The 12,746-nt window shown below is 46.5% G+C and overlaps 1 protein-coding gene across 1 annotated transcript in view; it reads right to left on the bottom strand.

The window, feature by feature from the left end:
* Positions 1–12,300, bottom strand: part of TULP3 (TUB like protein 3) — a 56,125-nt gene extending 43,825 nt beyond the window's left edge. The window contains exon 1 of the mRNA XM_066368588.1: positions 12,175–12,300. Within this exon, the coding sequence (XP_066224685.1) occupies positions 12,175–12,215 (41 nt within the window). The 5' untranslated portion in view covers positions 12,216–12,300. The remainder of the gene's footprint in view (positions 1–12,174) is intronic.
* Between the last annotated feature and the right edge of the window lie 446 nt (positions 12,301–12,746).

The raw sequence follows: 12,746 nt of genomic DNA, 5'->3' as shown, positions 1-12,746 counted from the left end.
GTGAGTTCAGTGGACAGAGCATTAGCCTGGTGAATGGATATCCCAGGTTCGTCAGGCCACACAAGAGAAGTGACCACCTGCTTCTCTCCCCATCCTTCTCCCCCTTCTCTCCCTTGACTCCTCCCACAGCTAATGGCTTGATTGGTTCAAGTGTTGGCCCTGGAAACTGAGGATAGCTCAGCTGATTTGAGCATCGGCCCCAGACAGGGGTTGCCGGGTGGATCCCAGTCAGGCGCATGTGAGAGTCTGCCTCCTTATCTCCTCTCTTCTCACTTAAAAATTAAAAAATTTTTTAAAAAAAATACAGCCCTGGCCGGTTGGCTCAGTGGTAGAGCGTCGGCCTGGCGTGCAGGAGTCCTGGGTTCGATTACCGGCCAGGGCACACAGGAGAAGCCCCATCTGCTTCTCCACCCCTCCCCCTCTCCTTCCTCTCTGTCTCTCTCTTCCCCTCCCGCAGCCAAGGCTCCATTGGAGCAAAGTTTGCCCGGGCACTGAGGATGGCTCCATGGCCTCTGCCTCAGGCGCTAGAACAGCTCTGGTTGCAACAGAGCGATGCCCAGATGAGTGGAGCATCGCCCCCTGGTGGGCATGCCAGGTGGATCCCAGTCGGGCGCATGCGAGAGTCTGTCTGACTGCCTCCCCGTTTCCAGCTTCAGAAAAATACAAAAAAATTTTTAAAAATTTTAAAAATAAATAAATAAATAAAAGAAAATACAGAGAAATTAAAATTCTCATACATTGCTGGTGGGAATGTAAAATGTTACAGCCATTTGAAAAACAGTCTGATACTACCTCAAATTGTAAAAGATAGAGTCACCATATTGCGCAACAACTCTATTTTGGTATGCAATAGAAATTAAAACATATGTCCAGGCCCTGGCCGGTTGGCTCAGTGGTAGAGCGCCAGCCTGGCGTGCAGGAGTCCCGGGTTCAATTCCTGGCCAGGGCACACAGGAGAGGCGCCCATCTGCTTTTCCACCCCTCCCCCTCTCCTTCCTCTCTGTTTCTCTCTTTCCCTCCCCCAGCCAAGGCTCCATTGGAGCAAAGTTGGCCCAGGCGCTGAGGATGGCTCTATGGTCTCTGCCTCAGGTGCTAGAATGGCTCTGGTTGCAACAGAGCAACGCCCCCAGATGGGCAGAGCATCGCCCCCTGGTGGGCATGCCGGGTTGATCCCGGTCGGGCGCATGTGGGAGTCTGTCTGACTGCCTCCCCATTTCCAACTTCAGAAAAATACAAAACAAACAAACAAACAAAAACATATGTCCACACAAGACTTGGACACTAATGTTCACAGTAGCATAACTCATAATAGCGAAAGTAGAAACAACTCAAATGCCCATCAAGTAATGAATGGGTAAATTACACACTGTATAGCTACATGAGAGACTACTATTCAGCAATAAAAAGGGACGAAGTACTGATATATGCAACATATACCATGAATAAATCTCAAAAACATTTTGCTAAGTCAAAAAAGCCAGTCACAGCCCTGGCCGGTTGGTTCAATGGTCGAGTGTCGGCCCTGTGTGTAGAAGTCCCGGGTTTGATTCCTGGCCAGGGCACACAGGAGAAGCGCCCATCTGCTTCTCCATTCCTCCCCCTCTCCTTCCTCTCTGTCTCTCTCTTCCACTCCAGCAGCCAAGGCTCCACTGGAGCAAAGTTGGCCTGGGCACTGAGGATGGCTCCATGGCCTCCACCTCAGGCGCTAGAACGGCTCTGTTTGCAACAGAGCAACGCCCCAGATGGAGCATCACCCCCTGGTGGGCATGCCGGGTGGATCCCGGACAGGCACATGCAGGAGTCTGTCTCTCTGCCTCCCCACTTCTCACTTCAGAAATTTAAAAACCAGTCATAAAAAATACCATATATCATGATTTCATTTATATGCAGTGTCCAGAATAGACAAATCTACAGAGGCCTAAAGTGGATTAGTGGTTGCCTTGGGCTAGGAATGGGGAATGGGAGAGAGGGAACAACTATAAATGAGGTTACTTTGACAGGAGGGGTGATGGTAATGTTCTAAGGTTAGCTTTTGGCAATAGTTACAAAACTGCAAATTTGCTAAAAACTTAAATTGCATACTTAAAACGTTGTCATGTTGCCAGTTGCAATATAGCTCCATTTAGTAATACTGTGTGTTAGAAACTACATTAAATACTTTATATATTATTTCATCTAATTCTCACAATAAACCTACAATCCCATTTCAGAGGCATCTGAAATTCAGAGACGAAGCTGTTTGCTGATGGTCACACAGCTGATTAGTGAAAGATCTAGAATTCAATCCCAAGTCTTACCAACTCAGCATGCTAAGCCGCACCACTGACCACATATATTCACATGGTCAGCAGAGATTCTGGAATTTCATTATTATGGTATTTCAAGATGTCTACCAAGAATCTTTTCTGTAAAAACACAAGTTCATCTGGTATTTTTAGGTAAAAGAATTTCCAAGACAGTGAATGGATTAGGAGTTGATTATAGTATAGACAGATACTGAAAAAGAGTCATTAGATTTCATTGTGTCCGTTAGGGAAATAGCTACATTTTTTTTTAATTGAGAGGAGGGGAGGCAGAGAAAGACTCCTGCATGTACCCTGACCGGATGCACCCAGCAAGCTCCCTATGGGGAGATGCTCTGCCCATTCAGGGCACCAACTCTGTTGCACAGCAACCAAACCATTTTTGCACCTGAGGAGAGGCCACGGAGCCATCCTTATCACCTAGGGCCAACTTACTCTTCCGAGTAAGTTCCTCGGAAAAAAAAAATAAAGGATGGGGAGGGGAGTGAAGAAGCAGATAGTCACTTCTCCTATGTACACTGACCAGAAATAAAATCCAGGACTTCATACACTGGGCCAACACTCTACTGCTGAACCAACTGGCCAGGGTTGGTAATAACTATTCAATATTTATAAATTAACTGTCTCTAAGTTAACTGACAAATAGATTCACCTTGTCCAAAGCCTGAATGAAACACCTAAACCACATCTGGATGAAACAAAACATGCTTCTGGGACAAAGCACACAGAGATCAAATTAGAATTGCCAGAAAAAGACTCCTTTGAAAGCCATTCTTCCTCATTTGAGGAGAAATGTTAGTATTCTAGGCCCATCTCTCTTCTACTTGAATGACCACACACTGGAACTAAAGTGAAGGAATGAAAATGTATTTCCTAAGAGGCCCATTTTGTAGGGACCATCAGAAAGAAGAGAGAACTGTTCGAGGAGAGGACAATGAGAAGAAAAGGTTGGCAACTGATTATAGCAATCAGATCATTCAATTGGCCCCAGAGAATGCAGCAAGAAAAACTACTGTCTTTTTCCCAAAAAAAGTGGAGGGGAAAATGCCCGTACATCTTATGGAGCTTTTCAAAAAATACTGTTATTTTATTAAATATTTTAACAAACCACTTGGTTCAGAATTTTTTTTTTTCTCCTATTTTCCTCCTTAAAACCCTAGGCATGGCTTATGGTCAGGTGTGTCTTCTAGAGCAAAAAATATGGTAGTTTACTGCCTGACCAAGGTGGTGGCGCAGTGGATGGAGCATCGGACTGGGATGCAGAGGACCTAGGTTTGAGACCCCGAGGTCACCAGCTTGAGCACGGGCTCATCTGGTTTGAGCAAAATCCCACCAGCTTGAACCCAAGGTCGCTGGCTCAAGCAAGAGGTTGCTTGGTCTGCTGAGGGCCCACGGTCAAGGCACATATGGAAGAGCATCGATGAACAACTAAGGTGTTGCAATGCGCAATGAAAGACTAATGATTGATGCTTCTCATCTCTCTCCGTTCCTGTCTGTCTGTCCCTGACTATCCCTCTCTCTGACTCACTCTCTGTCTCTGTAAAAAAATAAATAAATAAAAATAAAATAAAAAAAATATGGTAGTTTCCAGTGAACCCCTCTTCATTTTGCATGTCCTACATAACGAACACAGAAAGCATTTTTAAGTGAACCAAACAGAAAGACTATTTAAAATGTATGATTTGATCCAAAAGTTAAAAGAAACTATTTATTCTGTATAGCTTTAAAAAAGAACGTTAGTTCATTCCACCATGCCTGATCCTTCTTTACTCAGGTTATGTTTTCTCTCTTCAGGCATGCTACTATTTCCCTTCTTTCTTGTGTAAAGATGAACGTCCATCCCTTTGCCTACTAACAACACCAAATAAATATTTCCACTCCTTTCCCATTGGACAAAATTAACTGACATTTGTACTTCACCAAAGTCTGATTTCTTCACTGCTCTCCCTAAAAATAATTAGAATGCAGCCAAAGCCCGGACCAGATGGCTAGGTTGGTTAAAGCATCGCCCAAAGCACAGAGGTTGCCAGTTCAATCCCCAGTCAGGGCACATACAGGGACAGATTGATGTTCCTGTCCCTCTCACTGTCTCTCCCTTCCTCCCTCTCTAAAATCAATAAAATATTATTTTTTAGAAAAAGAATGCAGTCAGTATCAGTTGTTATCATTTACATGCAAAAATGGCACCCAAAATATCTGAAGTAGATATTTTGATAATGTGTGAGAAAAAGAAAGACAGAGACTAGGCCCTGGCTGGTTGGTTCAGTAGACAGAGTGTCTGTCTACCCAGTGCACACACATCCCAAGTTCAATCCCCAGGCAGGGCACACGGGAAAAGCGACCATCTGTTTCTCGCCCCTCCCTCTTTCCCTTCTCCCCCTTTTTTCACTCTTCCCCTCTAACATCAAATGGCTCGATTGGCTCAAGCACTGGCCCTGGGCCCTGAGGAACGCTTGGTTGGTCCAAGCATCAGCCTCAGGCACGGAGGAGCTCAGTTGGTCCAAGAGTTGGCCTCAGGTGCTGAAGATAGTTGTTGATCCTTGAGCATTAGGCCCTGATGGGGTTTGCTGGGTGGATTCTGGTTGGGGCTCATGCGACAGTCTATCTCCCCTCCTCTAAAAGGCCCTGGCCAGTTGGCTCAGTGGTAGCGCGTCGGCCTGGCGTGCAGAAGTCCTGGATTCGATTCCTGGCCAGGGCACACAGGAGAAGCGCCCATCTGCTTCTCCACCCCTCCCCCTCTCCTTCCTCTCTGTCTCTCTCTTCCCCTCCCGCAGCGAGGCTCCATTGGAGCAAAGATGGCCCGGGCGCTGGGGATGGCTCCTCGGCGCTGGAGTGGCTCTGGTCACAACAGAGCAACGCCCTGGAGGGGCAGAGCGTCGCCCCCTGGTGAGCATGCCGGGTGGATCCCGGTCGGGCGCATGCGGGAGTCTGTCTGACTGTCTCTCCCCGTTTCCAGCTTCAGAAAAATACAAAAAAAAAAAAAAAAAAGGAAAGAAAAAAGGAGACTAGAAGTCAAAAGTATGAATTTTAGCCTGACCAGGCGGTGGCACAGTGGATAGAGCGTCGGACTGGGATGCGGAAGACGCAGGTTCAAGACCCTGAGGTCACCAGCTTGAGTGCAGGCTCATATGGTTTGAGCAAAGCTCACCAGCTTGGACCCAAGGTTGCTGGCTTGAGCAAGGGGTTACTCGGTCTGCTGAAGGCCCGCGGTCAAGGCACATGAGAAAGCAGTCAATGAACAACTAAGATGTCACAACGAAACGTGTGAATTTTACTTCTGATTATGCCATTTACTTGTCATGTGACCTTAGGTACATCACACCCTTTCTGAGCCTTCATTTCCCCACTTATAAAATAAAGATAACAACACCAGTCCTCCTCTCTTCAGTGTTATGAAGCTAAAGAAAGATTAAATATGCGAAAGCACTGCAAAGGATACACAAATGTAAGCCACTAAGTCCAAAACTGTCACAGCGACAATGAACTACTCAGAGTAGCAAACCTATCGTTTGGTTCCCATTCCTCCCATGGGGCACCACTTGTCATGGAGACAATGAAGTGCTCCGAGACCAGATGAAATGCTCAGACCGGCTGAGGGGAGGCAACAGCCCCAGTCAGCAGATAGAAGGACTGAAGCCCCGTCCTCAGCCTTACTCAGATATTTATTAGCCAGTACAAATAACTCAAGGAAGCAGAAAGCAGAAGTTCTCAGGGGGTGAAAAAGGACAAGGAACATGCTTACTCCTAACCTCTGTTCTGAGAGCCTAAACGTATTCTTTGTTGCTGAATCTTATCCTGCTGTTTCCAGCACGCACTGTTTCCAGTACTGGTCAGAGAGACCCCTAGACTCACTTCTGCTCAGGGCTTTTGCCCTAGGGCTCCTCTCTGACTCTGTTAGCCTGCATGTCTTCACATATTCCTACACAAAATATCTCCTCCTTTTTATAAACACAGCTCATGAACATTAGTCAAAACACTACTTTCTGCTTTGCCTCTAGCTTGTATGACAGATCAAATCACCATAACAAAATTACACTTGCTTTCAATAGGTAAACAAGTCAATTCTTGCTTCATTCTAAAACCTAAAATTAAAGGCAAACTATAGACCTATTAAACTTTCTTCCTGTGAAGCTAAATAGAATGATTTTTTCCCAGAAGCCTGTCTGAAAAATAATTTGTTTACTTCTTACAGTCCTATTTTCTATACAGTAGTTACCGTAGGAAAAAAATTAAAACCTGCAGCTATAGTTCATTTTCTAAAAATAGATCTTGCCCAGAATGAAAGTATATCTCATAGTTTAGACTATTATATCATACCTTAAAACTCAAAATAATCAAACTTTAAGTCTGGAAAAAGATTATTTAACACATAGGGTAATTTTGGAAGTCCCCTAAGAAACTTACCAACGAATAAACTACATGACATGGAGATGATGAGTAAAGACATAGCTTCCACTTAATATTATTTTGGACCTTTTGAAATTGGACCCATGTGCAGCTCAAATATATACATTTGTTATTTTACTATCCATTACAATCACTGAGGGAATCTGAAGAAGCCCTCACTTTCCAAAGAAAACTGAAGCCAAAGAAGGAGATGAGTTGCTCAAGGCAACACTGCTCAAGAGAGAAGAGGCTGGGCCTGAGCTCAGGAGCCCAGCAGAAGCTCTCCAGTGTTTCCCCCTTACCACGATGCCATGTGGTAAAACAGTAAGTGCCATCTTACACAAAATAAAAGTATTCTTACAATCTTCTCCAGAACCCTGGTTCTACAGGGGTCCTGTGACTTATGATAGTGCTCATCATGAATGCTTTCACAGAAGTTCTATGGCAAAGGGGACAGAGAGGACAATTCCATTATCAAGACTCATACCAAGTATTAAGTGAATAAATAAAGACAGTATATCAATCAGCATGTGGATACTGTGTCTTCTCTTAGGCAAAGTGGACTTAAGCTTAACCAGTCCAGGAAAATGTTGCAGCTTCCATTATTACGAACAGTAAGGATACCTGAGGAGGCCGAACTGAGTTAGTAGCACAAAGAGCTTACTCCTAGTGACCTAAGATGAAATAAAGCAAAAGTAGATGACAGGAAACTCGAGTTCGAAAGAAAACAATTCCACCATGGAACTACTCTCAAATAGGGAATTATCTAGACCCCTTCTAGTCCTAAAATCCCCAAAGACAAAGAAGCAAGGCAGCTCAGCCACCAACATGCCAGCCACACTAAGACCAGAAACTTCAGGGCCCTGTGAGCCATGGCTACGGCTGCATCACAAGCACAGGAGGCACCCAGGAGGCCGAGGTACAGCTGGTGGCTTGCATAATCACGGGATCAACTTCGACAAACATCAACCAGGTTACTTTGGGAAAACTGGGACGAGACATTACCACTTAAAGATGAACCAGAGCTCCTGCCCAACTGTCAACCTTTTTTTTTTTTTTTTAAAGATTTTATTTATTCAATTTTCAGAGAGGAGAGAGAGAGAGAGAGAGAGAGAAAGGAAGGAGCAGTAAGCATCAACTCCCATATGTGCCTTGACCAGGCAAGCCCGGGGTATCAAACAGGCGACCTCAGCATTCCAGGTTGAAGCTTTATCCCACTGCACCACCACCGGTCAGGCCAACTGTCAACCTTGATCAACTGTGGCCCTCGGTCAGTGAGCAGACATGGATAAAAATACTGCCCAGAAAAAAGACTGGCTGTTCCTATCATTGATGTGGTGTGATCAGCTCCTACAGAGTTCTGGGGCAGGGAAGGTTCCCAAAGAAGCCTGTCCCTGTGAAGGCCAAGTTCTTCAGAAGAGCTGAGGAGTTTAAGGGTGTTTGCTGGTCAGGTCTGGGCCCTGGTGGCCTGAAGCCTCATGGAGGGAAGCCCATTAAATGCTCACAAGTGCTTCTGTTTAACAGGGGGTGGGCAGGGGACAAGGCACCTTCAACTCCTCCTCTGAGCAATTCAACCAGACTTTTCCTTTTGATAAGAAGGAACACCTTTTCTTTCAATGAGTACAAATGCATAGAAACAGCAGAGCTTCCCTAGGAAAAAATAAGAAAAGCCAGAAATGAAAACTACTCTAGGCCCTGGCCGGTTGGCTCAGTGGTAGAGCGTCGGCCTGGCGTGCAAGGGGTCCCGGGTTTGATTCTCGGCCAGGGCACACAGGAGAAGTGCCCATCTTCTTCTCCACCCCTCCTCCTCTCCTTCCTCTCTGTCTCTCTCTTCCCGTCCCGCAGCCGAGGCTCCACTGGAGCAAAGATGGTCCGGGCGCTGGGGATGGCTCCTTGGCCTCTGCCTCAGGTGCTAGAGTGGCTCTGGTCGCAACAGAGCAACGCCCCGGAGGGGCAGAGCATCCTCCCCTGGTGGGCAGAGCGTCGCCCCCTGGTGGGCGTGCCGGGTGGATCCGGTCGGGCGCATGTGGGAGTCTGTCTGACTGTCTCTCCCCGTTTCCAGCTTCGGAAAAATACAAAAAAAAAACAAAAAAAAAAACCTACTCTAAAAACATATAAGTCTGTCAGCTTAGACTCAAGGATCTTGGAGGAAAGGAAATTTATCAGAGGGATTATTCTTTCCTTTCTAGGTCTGTATGTAATCTTCATGATTGGAGAAATATATGCATGTTGGACATTATTAGGCCTGTACTATATACCTTTTTAGTTTTTTTGAGAGAGAAGAAAAGCATCAACTCGTAGTTGCATCACTTTAGTTGTTCATTGACTGCTTCTCATACATGCCTTGACTGGGAAGGGCCTTCAGCCGAGCCAGTGATCCCTTGCTCAAGCCAACAACCTTGGCCTTCAAGCCAGCGACCCTTGTGCTCAAGTCGGTGACCATGGGATCATGTCTGTGATCCTACACTCAAGCCAGTGACCTTGGAGTTTTGAACCTGGTCCTCAGAATACCAGGCCAATGCTCTATCCACTGTGCCACCACTGATCAGGCTGTACTATACCTTTTGATATTTGCCAAACATATCGTAGACATGAACTGGTTATTGGTTAACCTAAGTATTTTTAAGCACTGGGTAAGTCTGTGTGCTAACAATGAGCTGATCTGATTAAACATTTTAAAAAGGGAAAACAAGCCCTGGCCAAACACCTCACTTGGTTAGAGCATCATCCCGATGTGTAAAGGTTGCCGGTTTGATCCCAATTCAGGACACATACAGAAACAGATCAAGGTTTCTGTCTTTCTCTCTCTCTCCCTTTCCCTGTCTAAAATCAATAAAATAAAAATTTTTTAAATTAATTCTGTTTACATAGATTCTAGGGTCACCGCAAATGCCTCCCCCCTCCCCCCTATTCCCCTCAACATCTCCCTTGCCCCCCTCCCTACAGCACCCTCCCTCCTATTCCCCTCAACATCTCCCTTGCCCTCTTCTCTAAAGCACCCTCCCCCCTTCCCTTCAGGTTTATCCCATCCTTTCATCCCCTTTCCCTCTGTCCTCTTTTCCTCTGGTCCCTTTGATCCCTCCTCTGTCTCAATTCTGTTCCTCAGTTCTCATTATTCCTTGGATTCCTCAAATGAGTGAGGTCATATGATATTTTTCTTTCTCTGCCTGGCTTATGGAATATTATGTGGCTATGAAAAAGAAGGAAATACTACCTTTTGCAACAATATGGAGGGACCTGGAAACTATTATGTTGAGTAAAAATTTTAAAAAATAAATTAAAAAGGGAGAACATGAGAAAGAATAAGAAGCCTGGCCAAGACATACCTCCAGCCACTACTATTGCTCATATTTCTAAAGAGAAATCATGGAGTATGGGTAAACCACAGATGAAGACCTCCTTAGTCAACTCTGGGTCACAAGGTCACATCACCCTGAGCAGTCTCTATCACCACACCTTCAATTCTTGATCAGAAACAAAAGGCCACAGAGAGCTCAAATTCTAGCACCAGCCAACTGCTGTCATCTCTACAGAATCCATAATATCAAATGCCTAACCTCATCAAAGATCCTTAGAGAGTCGTTTCAAATTCCATCTCCAATTTTCACTAAATATTTCAGACCTAGGAAAGATACTTGAAGTTTATTTGTTAATAATTTTCTACTATGATGAATATAAATCTGACTCATGGTAAAAGAGTCACGTAATTCAAAGGAGAAAAACAAACAGGAAACTTCAAAGTCAGATATTACACTTCACATTGAAAAATATTAATGCCAAAAATTCTATCCATGTACTTCATGAAAAACATTAAATACACAACCCAGCACCAAAAAAGCAAGACATTCCACTCCCTCTAAATAACAAACGAGTTAACAGTAATAGAGGCTGCGCTAATATTACACAGAACAGGAGAAACATTTGATGACTAACATATTCCCCTTTGATGTCAAGTTCTAAATTAAAGAACTGGTTTCTTTGTAAAGAAAAAGAGAGAACTTTAAAATTACCCTTTCAAACTTCGGATCCAATAAATTAACCAGTCTCAATTTCTTTCTTTTTTTTCTTTTTCTTTTTTTTATTCAGTGAGAGGAGGGGAGTCTGTGACAGAATGCCGCATCCGCCCTTACAGGGATCCACCTGGCAAGCCCATTAGGGGGCAATGCTCTGCCCATCTGGGGCGTTGCTCCATTGCTCAGCCACCGAGCTCATGGAGCCATCCTCAGCACGGGGGGTTGAGAGGGGTAGGGGGGGACAGGAGGGAGAAGCGGATGGACGCTCCTTCTGTGTGCCCTGACCAGAAATTGAACCCCGGACATCCACACGCCTGCCAACGCTCTCTCTACCACTGAGCCAACCAGCCAGGGCCTACCAGTCTCAATTTCAAAGTCAATTCTCTTTATTCCCCCTCAAAATTATGAGTCACATCAAACATCTGGTATCCATGAAATTAACTGTCTTAAATTTATTCAATTAAGATTTAGAGTACCCACAACTGAACAAATACCATCTGAATTCAACGAAGACGCTCAATTTTAACTTTATCCCCTCCTACTACCTCTATATTTATTCTTGTAAATGTAGTTTTCTCGACTTGAAAAAAAGAAATTGCAGTGAATAAATTCCACCAAGCAGTTATCACATAAAAAAAACCTGACGAAAGAGGAAAATGGGTGCCTCCTCTGTGACGTTTTTAAATGGTTTAGAATCGTTTATATTATCTACTAACCTAAATATCAGACCAAATCCTCACACGCTAAATATCTGCCTCGGCATGAGTAAAAAGAGGGAAATACAGTCGTTGTGTAAGATTTAAATCTTCAGACAATGCCAGAGATTTAAGCCAATGATTTCACGCCGCTCCCATTAACTTTTCATTAACCTGGCAAACAAAAAATCGTCAGGCTGAGATTTCGGATTGTTTTCTTTCTGGCGGAGGCAGAAAAAGAGAAATAGCCGACAAAGAGGAGCACAAACAAGAGGCATGGCACGTTGCAAATAAGACAAACCAATCTTGAATAAGACATAATTACTGTAAAACAGAAGCAAAAGAAGACTTTTGCATTCTCAACCGCCGGCCTCGGTTCCAGAATTGGGCACTGCCTGCCAGAAGCAATGGCACGGAGCAAAGTGTTAAATACCGCCCGCAGCCTTCCGCTTCGACGTCCTCGGGAGACTCCAATCTGTTAGGACACTCCCGAGGCGGTAGAGAGGCACAGGCGTTAACGCGCTTTGAGAAAGCGAGGCCCACAGAGGGCAAGGCGAGCTCGCAGCGAGGACTCCGCGAGTTTCCCTGCCCCCGGCGGCAGGCTGCAGAGCCGCCGCCCTGGGAGGAAGGGTCCCCCACCGCCGCCGGGCGACGGGGCCCCAAAGCAACCCCTCCCTCCCGGCCTGAGCCCGCCGCCCTCTCGTTCAGAGCGCCCAGAGAGGACCGCACTGCCCTCCTCGCCGCTCAAGACGAGACCAGCCACCATCCTTCTCTGACCTGTCCCCGCGGGCTCCGAGACGGCAGCGCGACCCCTCCATTCCAGCCGCTCAGAAAGGCGCCACCTCGCCCAGACCCCGGACTCCGCTGCTAGGGTGGCAAGCCTGGCGCGCTGCCGGACCCCACCCCTGGCAACCGCACCCCGCACTGTCGCCAGCGCTTACTGGCCCACGAGCCAGCCGCTCCTCTCTCATTGGCTCTTGCCGCAGCCTGGTGTTGCGGGAGGGATTCTAACAAGCGGAGGAAGCCGGGGTTAGAGGCGCGTGCGCCCGAGCGGGGATGGCGCGCTCGGGCTGGGTGCCGGGACCCCTGCGCCCGCAGGGGCAGCCGTGTTGCCTCCTGGCGTCTGGGAAGCGAGTCCATCAGAGGAGCCGCCCAGCCCCCACTAACCGCCCCAACTGGAGCGGCCTCCCAGCGCCCCCACGGTCCGTGCAGAGACCGCCCAGAGCGCTTCCCGAGGTCTGTAATGTGAGGACTTAGGGACCTCTGCCGGTTCTCTCACAGCCCGACCCTTCCCTGACGCCGGAGCCTTCCTGGGAACCCACTTATAGCCCCTTCCAGCAGTCACTCCC

This window comes from Saccopteryx leptura, chromosome 2 (assembly GCF_036850995.1).
Source record: "Saccopteryx leptura isolate mSacLep1 chromosome 2, mSacLep1_pri_phased_curated, whole genome shotgun sequence".
NCBI lineage: Eukaryota > Metazoa > Chordata > Mammalia > Chiroptera > Emballonuridae > Saccopteryx > Saccopteryx leptura.
The sequence above is the reverse complement of the archived record's forward strand: the minus strand, read 5'-3'. Positions and strand labels throughout refer to the sequence as shown.